This window comes from Etheostoma spectabile, chromosome 17, assembly GCF_008692095.1.
Source record: "Etheostoma spectabile isolate EspeVRDwgs_2016 chromosome 17, UIUC_Espe_1.0, whole genome shotgun sequence".
NCBI lineage: Eukaryota > Metazoa > Chordata > Actinopteri > Perciformes > Percidae > Etheostoma > Etheostoma spectabile.
In genome coordinates, this window is record NC_045749.1 from 8,505,306 (window position 1) to 8,519,884 (window position 14,579).

Genomic DNA, 14,579 nt, shown 5'->3' on the forward strand with positions numbered 1-14,579 from the left:
GACAATCAGATGCTGGTTAATTAAACATGGAATGTGCTAATTCTAGCAAAACAAGTAAACCGGAACCAGTGTAAAATCAGAGTCTAGAGCAAATTCTGGATGATTGAACAAGTGGCCTAATCAAGGTCTCTTCCAGAAACACAGGGCTGAGAAGCTAGACACCATCACTGTGAAATTTGAATTAATATTGATTATGTTGCTCTCATAAGCTGCATAAATTGAACTTATTTTCCAATTAAGCATGGAGCAGTGGCTTTCAGAGAAACGCAGCATAGGAGACCCTTTAACATCAGGGGGAAATAAATGCTAATGCTAAGCAAGTATGTATAAACAAGGTAAAGAGCAGCAGTGAAGCTGATGTGTTGTGACAGTTATTGATGTGGCATTGAATGTGGATGGCAGAAGAATACACGCGGGAAGATTTACAATGTGTTCACCTCTTTACACCATTCATGCATTAGCTTATGCATAAACTACATGAAATGCATAACATTTAAAAAAAATTATTGCTTTGATGCATCGCCACTGCCTGTGAAATGTGTGGGATGGATTAAAATAGCCCAGAGAGAACAAATTATATCTACAGCATGTCATTTTGATTCTGAGTGTGTGTGGTGCAGAGTGATCAGTGCGAAATTACTTTTTCAATATCATTCACTTTTGCAGGAACAATTAAGATGATGTTGATAATGTCAGCATTTATATCGGTAACAGCAAAGGTGACGATGACGACAACATCAGTAATTTCACTCACCACTGGTCTGTGCACGTCCCAGAATGCTCTTTCCTGACTGTCGAGAATTTTCCTCTCAATTTTGTCTCTTTTCTTATCCACTCTGAGGAACAAAAAGGGAGTTCAGAACTGTTTTTACAGAGCATGTAGCTTATTCCAACACAGGTATTATGCATTTACTCCATCCCATGTTTAATGTGCAGCTCATCTGTGAAGTTGTGTGCTGGTAATTACAAGCAAGTTGTAGTAAACCACTTTAAATCATGTCAGAATGAGAGTGTAAGAGGACTCACTCAATGGCTCAATGCGTGTGTGGTTCTTATAGAAACCTACTTCGCTTGTGCTTCTGCTTGCATAAAAATGAACTCCCATTTCCTGGCGAAAGCTCTCTGTAGCCTTGCTAAGCTCTCCTGCAAGTAAAACAAAGAACAAGAAATGGGGAATAAAAGGTTTTCGAGGGATCTGGGCTGATTACGTTTTCTGCGCATGATGTGTTGAGTGCACGGCTGTACACCGTCTTTAATGATCCCTGCTCACATAGAATGAGAAAAAAACCCTGAGTAACCCAATGATTCATTTAATAGCTCAGGTGAAAGGAAAGGTACAAATGATGCTGTGGCACACAGGAAAACAAATGTCCTTAGTGTCAGTATGAACAGATATGTGAAGATGGGAGTGCTGACAGAAAACCATCTCTTTCACTTACCGCTTCATAGTCTGCAAGCTCCAGACGTGCTTTATTTTGCATTGTTCTTTTGCAGAGGTAAACAGCTGAGAGACAGAGAGACAGAGAGATTGGTAATAGAGGGATAACGGGATCTCAGCTGGGTTTTAACAGCCTTAAGTGGCCCTGCATTTACTCATTTAATCCTCTCAACTGAACATTTAAACTGGCCTACAAATCACAAAGGTCATCGGCTGTGCATGGTTTCTGAGCGCCTGTTACAGTGTGCGTGCATGCATGCCTGCGTGAGTGTGTGTGTGCGTGTGTGTGTGTGTGTGTGTGTTTGTGGATTTGACTTTTGATTTCTTCCTGTACTATCATCATCCCTTCATCCCTTTGTTAACTGATCATTATGTGGAAGCTTCATTATGCCATTACACTGTTTTCATTAAAGGGCAGCATTCATGTGAATCAGTTGCTATATCTGAGACACTCTAACTTCCCCAAGCACTTACAGGATTATTCTCACAGCGAGCATTAGCCCTTTTTCTCGTCCTATGACTCAAGCAACAAATGAAAGACCTGCAAGGCTGTGCGGCTATTTGCTCAAATCATTTTTTGCATTATGAATGTGTTTATCTTCGCTCTGCTATAAACATTGAAGAGCTCATCCCTGTATCACCAGTCAAGACCTTCAGCCAAATGTTCAGTTGCATGCATACAAACACTGTAATCAGTCTGTCAGTCAGAGAGTATATGACTGAGGAAAATAGAAAGCATACAGTTATTGCATGCCAACTGTAGTTTAACTGATTCTAACTGTTGTCCAAGCATCAAAAACAAAATGTGAGTTTATGTTTTTACATAATTTCTACATACTGCACTCGTATTATGTGTGTTTAATCTTTTGAACTGTTGGTAACACCCACAGAAAATTGGACAAATGCACTACATAAACAATCTGAATCATTACTCCTAAATAAGACTAGAACAGCTCTCTCACCGTAGTCTGTGTTTTCTGGTTCCCAGCAGTTTGATGGCCAAAAGTATGGAGTCTAAAAGGGAAAAACAGGTCATTAAGAAACAAAACCTAAAAAAATAAATAAAAAAACTTTGAAAGAGTTCAGCTAGCCACATTGTGTTTTGAATCAAAGGATGCACTGCCATGCAAAGTGGGCACACAGGCACAGCCCTGCATCTGTCACAATAAAACATTTTGTTGTATAATGGGCTCAGCATAACATCTAAAGCACATAAGCTCCTTTCAGCAAGCACTGAGAGCAAATCTTAACTCTCCTCGGGCATCACTGTATGGATTGGACTGGCTTCAGATGAAAACCAATTACACCTAAAGCGCAATGCTACATACAACCCAAAACAGCCATAGGCATTGATTAACTTCATTAGGTTCTGTGCTGCACACTCACGGGAGCTTGTGGGTGCAAAATCACTTAAACTGTCAATCCCACTATTGACATTCAGAGTGAGAACCTGTATTATGGAGAATTAGGGAGCACCATGTGGAACAACTCCTAATCACTGTTTTGACTCTAGCATATCACACAGAGGCACTTCAAAAGTTCTATCATGACTGCAGCTTTTAGAGCTGGAAATTTGTCATGTGTAAAGGGATTTTTGTACTTTATTTTCAACAGCAAGGAATGAGCTATAGCTGTTTTATATAAAATTACAGAATATATTTGTAATTTTTCTCTATGAAAGCTACGAAAAACCTGTATCATATCATTCTGGACTCTGAATTAAATCTGTTATATAATAGAACATTTTTATGATGACATATATGGTATAGCCTGTTTAAAAAATGATCCATGTGAAGGGTTTGTTCTTACAGTTGGTCTATTTTTAAACATTACTGTAATGTACCACTGATAATAATAATACTAATAATAGAGACTAATAGAGATTTTATAAGATCCTTCAACACAAAAACAAATCAGAGCATTACTATTCTTACCTGAAACCTATAGAAAGTGCCATCATCTTTGAGAGTGAGGACGTGGTCTGAGATGGGGAAGAAGTAACCATGTGCAGCCATCAGAGTTCCTAGGTGAAGAGCCTCCACTGGAAAAAACACAGATATAAAGTCAATTTACAACTTATTCAGTTTTCCCAGTAGTATTGTTCAACAGCACATACAACTTTATTTTCATAAAACAGTCACAAATACTTCAGCTTGTTTTGGGAGTGTTAAATAAAATGGCTGTGGGCAGAACGGTTTTGTCTTTTTACAAGTTTAATTCAACTGTCTTGCAGATATTAAATGGTTATTCTGTGCTCTAAAGGAAATTTGTTAAAAAAAACATTCTAAAAGAGTGAGATATAGTAAGAACTGAAAAGCCCAAAAATGAGTTCTATGTCAAAATATGTTTATTTGCATACTCGTGGGGAAAGAAGTCTGACACATAAACTCCCATGAAACGTCAAATTTGGAAATCAGGCAAATTAGATAGGAATGTAATTTTGTGAGCTTCAGGTGCTGCTGGGTATAGTTTACCATTTGACAGCCAAGCTGTTTCCTCATTTCCAGTCTTTGTGCTAAGCTAAGCGACTGCTGACTTATGTAGCCTTATATAAACTGATATAAGAGTGGTATCAACCTCATCATCTAACGCTTCGCAAGAACAAATAAGGTTTAAGCTTTAAGGATCAGGATAATAAGGCCTGTAATATAAATTCTGATTGATCTTTATTCAGTTTATACTGAGGAATTAAAAGATAAACCTGCTTTAAGATCCCACTCTTTCAATTAAAGAAGACTATTTGATTATCCTGCAATCAATAGTTCCTCATCACAGATCCTCAGGCAGCATACTGTGTTTATTATCACAGAAGCTATTTAACTTTATTCACCTTTTAAATTTGTTTTTGACAAAATGGCCAGAATGAACACCATGGACCAGAATATGAAGTTGCTGCTCTAATAGAAGAATAGGCACGTCTTCGATCCAACCACACAGCACGACGGGAGGCTGATTAGCCCACCTTCAGCCAGTAAGACGGAACTCGTCAGTCAAATCTCCTGGTGTTATGCTTCATGGTGTTGACATCTATTATTCATGTTTAGAATTGTTTGTTGACAATTGTTTGTGACTTTTTTTGGTCATTATGAACGGTATAGAAAACAGTATATACATGTTTCATACAGTCGTGTCCTGGTCTATTTCTGCCATGTAAAGTGCCTTGGTTATTTACTGAATGTTTAGTGTAAAGCCCAGAGGAATCCAGCAGAAAACTGTGATCTTACTGTAAAACACTATTAAGCTAACAGACATAAAGGTTAAATTGCTTGAAATAGTCTAAATATGCAGAGTTATGGATGCTTTAACAGGAGCTTACGCTGTATGCATGCATAAAATATTCACATCTCTGCTTTGTCGCTCTCTAACACACACACACACACACATAGCCACACAGAGCGTGTGTGCGTGTGTGTGTGTGTGTGTGTGTGTGCGTGAGAGAGATAAATATAGATTGGCTTTTCCTTTAGTACTGAGGTGATTGTCACAGCTTTGAGAGGTCAGGATGCGGATATGCAGGTACAGTATGTGTGTGTGTGTCTGTGATTTATTAATAAATTATGAGTCATACGTTATTTAAACCGGTTTACTTATAAACACATACAGTACCTTCCTCCTTATCAACTGCGCTATTTTTACAGCAATATTATTACACACTCAGAGGCTATATACAGTATATATACGTATATATACTGTATATATAATATGTTGGTGTGTTATTTAACCAGAAGAAGAAAGAGTACTTTCTGTCAAAGAGCTACATGGACATTCTAGGCTTGTTTCTTGCTTCTGTCCACAAAATGCAGGGCAATTCAAGAAGACAGACATTTACAAGCAAAAATCCACTCAAGATCCATATATGATTTTACTCATTATCGATTAAAACATTTAATTTTCTGGATTGTTATCTCAGACGAGATGAATGTCAGATAAAAGTAAAGTCAGCAAAGCATGGAAAATGACATCTGGGTCAGTGCAGTTAGAGCTTACTGTCTCTTATTCTTCAATCATTTTGTCACCTGTTTGCTCAGTCTCTCTGCTTTTGTCGAAGTGAAGCTGGGGTTTTCTGATGGTGCTTTAACGATGAATGTTAATTGTCATGCCCACACATAGTAAACGATTTTTCTACACCCCCCTGCATTGTCTGCAAAGTCTGTTATTTTTGCTAATTTTAAGTTTAGCAAATCACCTAGCACATTTTAAAAGGTGACTACAGCCAGTTAGATCAAGCTAAACTGCAAGTGCTAATTTAGTATCCATACAAAGATTTACTTTATTTTCATATAGAAACTATACAGTATGATTGGCCCAAAATAATAACTAAAACTAATGAGGGTTTTCAGGGATGAAAAGATAAACCCAAATTGTTTTGTTGTTGCTTGTACGAGTCTATAAAGAGCAATTCCTGGTAGCTAGGGAACTTCGGGCTTCCCTTTTACATATGGCAGGCTTTTCTATAAGCTTTATAGCTGGCTAAACCTTGGACTGGAATTAGTCAAGTTGTCAAGACAGGCCGGCCTTGGAGTCCGGGGGGAAAACACCCTTTGATTTCATCATATTACCAGCTCGGTGCCAAATACCCAGCAGTATGGAGCCCTGCCAAGTGGAGTGTGGGAGTATTCTTCCAGCTGAGCTTGATCTAAAGACAATGCAAGAGATTTCAGTATTTGCAGTTTTCTATTTATTATTATTGTTTGCACTGTACAGAATGCACTGTTTGGAGATGTTTAGATGATCAAGAATCTTTGCTTAAATGGTGGAAAGGACTCAAGTAGCCTACTGTACTTTCTATTGTATGTTACTTCATGCTTCTACTCTATTGTGTTTTACAAGAAAATATTGTGTATTTAGTTTCAAGTTACTTTTCAAAAAAAGCATACTACTGGGTTATGAAATACTTAGATATTTTAGGTTTGTATTTGTGTTTTGTATTTTTAGATTGTTGTATTATGGTTGTATTTAGGTTGTTGTATTTGGTACTTTTATCTAAATAAATGATCTTAATACTTGTTCCATAACTAGTTTTAATCATCTGAGGAGTAGTAGATAGTAAAATTATACTGTGCAAATGTGCAACTGAACTATTAGAAGACTGGTGAAATAATAATGACACTATTTCATAGATCCACACTTTAGTTAAGTTACAGTCTTTTATACATCTGTATACTAGAGTAGCAGTGTACAGAGGGGTGATCTCAGGAGACTGAAAAAGATAATTTAAAGGGTTTTACTGCAAGAGTGACTCTTGAGTCTGATGAGAAGGAGGTTTAAAAGAAGTTGGAGGAGAAGACCAGAGCCATTATGCAGAACAGTATGAAGCCTTTCCATGCTGATGTCTTCCCTCAGAGATCATTTTACCATCTAGTGTTCCACTGAACAGATTAGGTGCTCTTACATATGCAATGCACATCCTTAATAACACATGGGTACACACTCACTGACTGCTTGACAGTTTTTTGTCGATGTCCTGTTGTAATACATTTGACTGTTTAATTTATCTAGTGTTGTTTAGTCATGTTAAATGTTTTTATTGTTGCTGTTTGACAACTGTATTCCCCCCACAGGGATCTAAATTGTTATGTACTAAATTACTGCTGTATTTATAAATGTACTATGTGTATATCAGAGGTGGCTGGTGACTCAAAATATTGGGGAGCACAGGAGGAAAACCAACCCCTACGTCATGTTATTTTATACAAGTTGTCTACTTTTTTCTTATGTCTACCTTCTTGTGTTCAACTGAAAATTAAGCAGTAAAACAATTCTATTGTATGTATGTATGTATGTTTTTGGAGCATTTTTTTCAATATTATATTTTGAGTATTTACCATATATTTTACAGACAGGCCTGATGTATATCTAATGGATTTACAATACCATACTATTTATTTTATCAATAACATGATCTAATTACACCCCTGGGAGAGGGAATTATTTTCAGTCAGGTCCAAGGTCAGACGAGCAGCAGACTGATGTTGGAGCTGATTTGGTTTTTACAACCCTGCTTGCCTAATTGAAATGATAATACAGCAAAGCTAATTCATGCTGTTGCCTTAGTGATACGGTGAGTAAATTAGTTCATAGTCCATTAACCCCTTTGAACCTAAGGCTGTTTTTGCTGGATTTTCACTTCCTTCATTAACAACCTTATGCAATTGTTACTGTAATCTTACTGTATGCATGCCATACAGTATATTGAAAATGCAAAACAAAAAATAGTTTCCATGCATTCTGTCACTTCTGTTTGTTTTTCTTTGTCTTATGGGATGAACATATTTTAAGATTTTTCCACCAGAGTTCCCATCATGCTTTGGGTGATGTAAACAGGAAGTGTAACAATTAGTCAGTGAGTTACACAGCTACACTAAGTCCTATCTTTTAAGCTTGATATTTACATTTTGGTGCAAATGCAGAGTCATGCAGAAATAGCTTCTAGTAGTTCCTGTTTGCTCTGTAACCACAGAGAAACAGGCTATCAACTGGATAAGGCCTACTTTTGAAACTGCAGAAAATGTCTGCGTTTAGTAAATATGAGACCAGAGGTAAAGTTAAAAAGTATTTTTTGTATGATTTACATTGGCCTTATGAATGTTTATCCGTGATATGTTAGGGATACTCATGTCCCTGTAAAGAATAAATCATGCTGGTACCAAAGCGGTTCAATGTGTTAAAATGCTTTTTTCTGTGTTTTTTGCAGAAAAACAGATCCGGTCAGTTTTAAGATCACTAATGAATAACTAACTAAAGGAGTATATGCAGCGTCCACAAAGATGTAGATCATGGTAACCTGTGGCTCCTCATTCACATTTATCCTCTCAATTTTTGCAATCCCTTAGTGAGGTGTCTGGACCGCACATTTATGCATGCTAATAAATCAAGTCTGGGCCACCCTGAACACAGTAGGCAGTTAATTCCAATGAATTCTATGCCAGATAAACCAATTGGCTTTAGAAATATGGTAAATTATAATGATGTGTAATGACGTGAATTGTGATACAAATATAATGACAAAAAGTTACACTTGCAAAACATTCTGCAAAAATGACCCAAAAGACATCTAACTCCTAATTTCCACCGGTTGCAGAACGGTTGCAGATCAGCTCTGCGTGTCGGCTCCGTGCTCCGCAGTCCGTCAATACCCACCAGGTCCGGATTTGTTACGGAATGGCTGCAGCCATGACTGACAGCTGAGGACCCACGAGATCTCGCAAATTCATGTAGAATAGAACCACAAAACCCACAACAGTTTGTTTCCATTCGGAGGAATAGAGGGGAAACAACTATGTGCTGTGTTTTCAAGGTGTAGTGCAGGGAAATATGATCCGGCACATTCTACTTTATTTAGGAGTAACCCCCAATTTCCACCGGTTGCGGAACGTCTGCTCATCCTCTGGATGGAAACAAACTTTTGTTAGTTTTTCGGTTCTATTCTACATGAATTCACGAGATCTAAAGGGTCCTTGGGACTTCAGCTGTCAGTCATGGCCGCAGCCATTCTACAACAAATCCAGACCTGGTGGGTATTGACGGACGCCGATCCACAGCCGTTTCACAGTGGGTGGAAATCCAGGGTTACCCCCAATTTCCACCAGTTGCGGAACATCTGCGGGTCTGCTCCAGAACGGAGTCAAACTTGCCTATTCAAAAAAACCTATTCATATTATTTTTTCCCTATTAAATTACTTATACTTTTATAGTTTAAGCAGTTTTGAAACCAGTACTTTTACACTTTTGCTTGAGTAGATACTTCTACAAAAAAAATCTTTTTAAACCCTAGTGTCTATACTTCTACCTCAGTAATGAATGTGAATACTTTTGACACCTCAGGAGACAGGGCGATTAATGTAACAAGCTAAGTTAGCCTTGGTAGCTGTGTGCCTTTGTGTTGAGCCCAGGTTAGCTTAGCTTTGTTACAGTAAGTAAAGGTACACATAATTCCATAAAGACACATAGGTATTCCTCTTTTATGAATAAAATAAATCTAAATTTAAAATTGTACAATAAGCCTTTCTGATCTTCTTCTCTCATGTTTCCCTGAGAACCCCCAGCAAGCTTGAAAATATACAGTATAACCAATTCTAATAATTATATACAATTTAGCATTTAAATTAACATTGCCATCAATTAAGAAAAGACACAAAGATTATTGTAGATGATGGGTTTACCGCTTGGGAGGATGTTTGGTGGATGTAAGCAGGAAGTTTAATGTTGCCATGGAGTTAGTAAACATTAGTTTGCTAGCTGTGGGCTACAACTTGAGCTCTGTTTTTAGCCTATATATGTCCCCTTGCCATGTGTAAACCTCAATATACATCAGGATAATAAGTCAGAACATCTTCATGGAGGCGCATAGTCCAAAAGATGTGCTTCAAATTTAGTGAAGAAACTATCATCCCTTTGGTAAAAATTTTGGAATCTGTCATACTGGTCTCAATTATTCATTACATAAAATAGGCAAAGATTCATCTGGAAAATGCTCACACTGTAACCAGCCTGAAACGGCTGAACACATAGGTTACTAATATCCTTCGTAAGGCAAACCACCTCAACTTTTTACGGTCAGGGATTTTTTGGGAACAGCAGGCAAGGTATATTACATGATTATTAAGTTTCTTAGATAAATTGATTTAGTAAAGAGAATTATAGTAGGCTATATATATTTTGTTCACACTCCAGTCCAGTTGGTGGCGGTAATGCACGGCAGGCATTGGCGGTTGGGAAACCTAAGTTGGTTTCCCAACTACCAATAAACTGTAAAGAAGAAGAGGAAGCTGTAATTTTTTATATTTTTCTTTAACTGTCTATAATATTTTGGCACATTGGCACCTTTACTGCACCGAGTTAGCTATTAGCAGTTCCTGTTTGAAATGGATCCATGGATGTACGGTCAACTATCTCTGGAATCATTTGACACTTAGCTAATAAAACTTTAAACCTAATGATTCTAAATCATCAGGTTTTTGACGTTAATTGTGGCAACTGCGCGCTAATTAAATTGCCTCCATGAGCTATGTGTCAGATCCACTGCTGCTGCTCCAACTGCTGACCGTGTTGTTAAAGAGGCCAATTCAGCGGCCAAAATGCATTATCTAGCTTCCCTTGTTTTTTACAACAACTGCACACACCTGTCCCTTTCATCTTAGTTAGGCTACAGTATGTTCACCTCACGTCTATGCCTACCCACGCCCCCTGCAACTCAACCTCTCTTGCTAGACAATATCCATCAACCCTTTACCTTGATCTTCAATATCCAGATTCTTGATCATCCACTGTACAATTTCAGAACCTGAAATGAGAGAAAGGACATAAATATGAATCACTGATATGATATCTAATATATTCACTGTATGCTGAAACTGCTGCTCTTTTTTGCATATAGATGCAAATAAAAGGGAAAACAATGACACTCTTAACCCTACCCACCTCCCCACATAATCACAGTGCATACCAATTTCTCTCGCCTTACACCATGTGGGTGGGTAATAGGCCATCCATTACCAAATTTTCTTTTCTGACACCCTCTTCAAGCCAGCTCTCTTTGGCTGTAGTCCATTATAAATGACCAGAAAGGTACAATAGCACAATGAAGCATCTATTGTGTACAGTAACACCACAATTTGTCTGACTCAGTCAGATCATAGACGTTGCAGTTGGCAATTGCAATCATTTAATGAGTCAATGCCTCACATCAGACACTTCCAACTGTAATAAACTAAAACTGTAAACAGGTCAGAAGATGGCCTGAGGGGAGGAAAAATGCATTTAAATGTAAAACTGAGCAGAAGAAAAGGCAAGGTACTGTATGTGTATATAATTTTTTTTCAAACTGATCATTCAATCATCAAACATTTTGAGATAAGGTCTAGGGATGACTTGTGAATCATGTCTTCCGTTTTATCTTGTTTGAACATCCAAGTTTTAAATGGATCTTCCCCATCTGAATCATTTTCACATCTCAGAAAAACACAACAGCATCCGCTGGATGTTTTCACACCCTACAACATGTGACATTGGCACTTTAGCTAAATATATATTTTCTAAGATATTATTACAGTCTTTCATGCTGTCAGGTGAAGGTATGTTGAAGAGATGAGAGCCACAGATGGCTGGAAAAAGGTGTGAAATGGAGACATGAGGGAATTCATGCAGAGAGACAGTCGGTGCCTGTGGCTGTCGATCAAGCTATCTTTCTGTCTGTCTGGATTTTGTCTTCACTGCACCCCTTTGCTTTCCCGCACCCTCATAACAAGATGGGATTTTCCATGAATTGACATTAATACAACCCCAATTTCACACTATCAAAGTTGACCCATTTTCTAAGAGAAGTCTGTAGAGAGGTTAAATGAGATGTGTAAGGTAATCCTCTAACAAGGCTGTTCTCCATTTTGATGCCCATAGATTGTGTGTGTGTGTGTGTGTGTGTGTGTGTGTGTGTGTGTGTGTGTGTGTGTGTACGCATCAGAATATGACTTTAATAAGAACAGAGCGATTAGTGATAACAACAACAATTAATGATCCCAATGATGTCAAATTATTACTGCAGCAAAAAGTATGAGGAGAAAAATATGTTTAATGTTAGAATATACTGTAAACGGTAAAAATCCCACAATCGTAGCCACTGTAGCCATTTGACAGCTGTATTGATTGTATAATGACAAAAAGGCAGAACAGAAATGGGTTGGTTGGCTTAGTGGGTAGAGCAGGCGCAAATATACTGAGAGGCTTATGCCGCAGAGGTCCAGGGTTCAAGTCTGACATGTCTTCTCCCTTTCTCACCTAGCTGTACTATCAATTAAAGGTGGAAAAGCCCAAAAAATAATCATATAAAAAAAAAAATGGGTCCAAACAGATGTTGCTTGGCCAGATGTAAAATCATTAATCAATATAGCCTTCCACTGCTTTAGTCTAAAAAAAACACTGTGTAGTGGACTTGGCATGAAAAAGAAAACAAACCACAAAAAAAGAACTGTGCATCAGCTGCCCTTTAAATGCCCAAAGCGTCGTCATTGTTTCACTAACGTCACTAAAGCTAAAGTTAGCTATTTCAATTTATCTGTGTCTGTGTGTCGGTGCTAACTGCCAACCTTTCAACCTCAACTTAGTCACTCATGTCAAAAAGAACCTGGATATGTCAAGCCAAGCACTGCCCTTATTAATTATACTGTGCACTTCCACAAGGGTCCACCGATGTCCGTGTGACATAATTTCGTCATCAAAGGTTATAAGCATAGCCTCTGTGTTGACACAGAGTGTTTATGTGTGGACATGTCCGTGCAGCTACTCCGCTACCAAGCGGTAGAGTAGCAGTGTACTGTGCATGTGTGGAACACGTCCTCCAAGCGGATAGTATAAACAGACTTACTATGCACTTGTGGGTCTTCAGCTGGCCGTCCGTTCCCGAGTATTATCGAGGCCTTACTAAGCAGTAAGGGTGACTGGTGGTGGGTTTGACATTGTTAATGCACTGAGACAAAATCATGCAAAAAGGAGATTTTTGCACAATTTTTTAGGAAGGAGCACTTCTCAAAATCTCGCAAATTTGAAGTGCTTCCATAGACTTTTAGAAATCCTTAATATTTATCAAGATTTTGACACTGTTGCATTGTAAAAGTCTCCCTTTTATTGGCGTTTACATTTTAATTTGATACTGTAAGTTTAATACTGTAAGTTAATATTGCAGTAAATAATGCATGAGAGTGATGATGGCCTCACTCCTTTAAGCTTTTGAATATCTTATTTACCTTAAATAATCTCTTATGGAGTATCACTCCAGCATGGATTCTTAGGTTGCACAGCTCAGAAATCCATTATGATTCTCTTGATATTCTGTCAGTGCCGGTGTGAAATGCAAAATTGATAACTCTCTAAATACTTTCAGCGTTTTGTTTGGCCAGAAAGAGTAATAGTCGGGGAACTTGGTGGGTGGGAGCCAAGTGGAGGAGAGGAAGAGAAGAGAGTAGAAGAGCACAACCGAAAAGAGCAGAGAGATAAAAGCCTTACCTGAAAAAACACTGGGGATCTTGGTTAGAAAACTTTTCACTGTTCGGATGGGAATGCCATTTTTGTCATCCTGCATGCGTGCTATTACTTCCTCCATCTGGATACATAGGCACAGTGGGGGAGATAAGAGGAGGGAGGGAGAACAAGAGAGATTTTTTTTTTTATCAACTTGCATCAGTAAGTTATTTATGTGCAATACAGAAAAAGTTAAACAAGTTCTGTGTGGTTCAACCATCTCTCAGGGAAACGAGAAAGTTAGTGACTAGCAATCAATGTCATATTTCTGCCTCTCCTTTGACAAATCTCTCGGATTTGTGTCATTTCTCACATCAAACTTCGAGTAAGCTGCATGTATTGAATTCTGCAACAGCTAGGTTATTGAATTTAGGAAGTCTAGTAATGACGTTTCTTGTCATGATCCATCACAGTATATTCGTGTCCCAAAGTAGCTACACTTCCAAACTTTTCAGAGCAGAGAACAAAAATTCATAATGTCACTCAAAAGACACACATGTTTTGTGTTCAGCATTGACTGAGTTACAAATTTGAAGCAAAAGTTGCTCAGGAACAACAGCCAACAATATGGTGAATAGACACACATGAAAACATGCAAGCATTTGTTTGCACATGCCACTGAGACAAATGTACTGGGAGTTGTCTCGAGGGCCTGGCAGCGCAAAACAAAGGCTGCCATATTTCCAAGAAGGCACAGAAGGGAGCAAAGCAGAGTAGAGCACGGCCCCGATACGTCAGTCGGATTGGAGGCCAAGAGATCTCCCCAAACTCCCCCCTCGGTGTAAAAATATACCCGTGGAAAATATGTACACAGAGTTCAACATCCTGGCAACCCACTAATTTGTGCTACACAAACAGGCACACAATAACAAGCATACCAAATGGGTTGCTTCATTTCCCTTCACTTGTGAAGGATTTTCTGTACTAAGAGGTATTTATTGGGGATCTTCAGATTCCATTTTTTTTGGACAAGATTTATTTTAAACATTCTGATGGAATTAAAAGCATCAAACAGATTCCTAAATCCCAAACTGCAACCTAATGGTCTTATTCAAACGTTTGCTCAAACTGTGCCGTCTTGATCTGTGCTCAGCTTTGAGCTTTTAATATATTATAATATATATATATA

General features: G+C 38.1%; 1 protein-coding gene across 2 annotated transcripts in view; it reads right to left on the reverse strand.

Annotated features, from left to right (window-relative positions):
* Positions 1–14,579, reverse strand: part of rgs7a (regulator of G protein signaling 7a) — a 50,710-nt gene that overhangs the window by 7,710 nt on the left and 28,421 nt on the right. For both annotated transcript variants that reach the window (XM_032540902.1, XM_032540901.1), the window contains exons 3-9: positions 13,436–13,532; positions 10,671–10,721; positions 3,373–3,479; positions 2,401–2,452; positions 1,440–1,504; positions 1,067–1,143; positions 755–836 (exon numbers count right to left, since the gene is read on the reverse strand). In XM_032540902.1, coding sequence (XP_032396793.1) covers positions 755–836; positions 1,067–1,143; positions 1,440–1,504; positions 2,401–2,452; positions 3,373–3,479; positions 10,671–10,721; positions 13,436–13,532 — 531 coding nt within the window. The remainder of the gene's footprint in view (positions 1–754; positions 837–1,066; positions 1,144–1,439; positions 1,505–2,400; positions 2,453–3,372; positions 3,480–10,670; positions 10,722–13,435; positions 13,533–14,579) is intronic.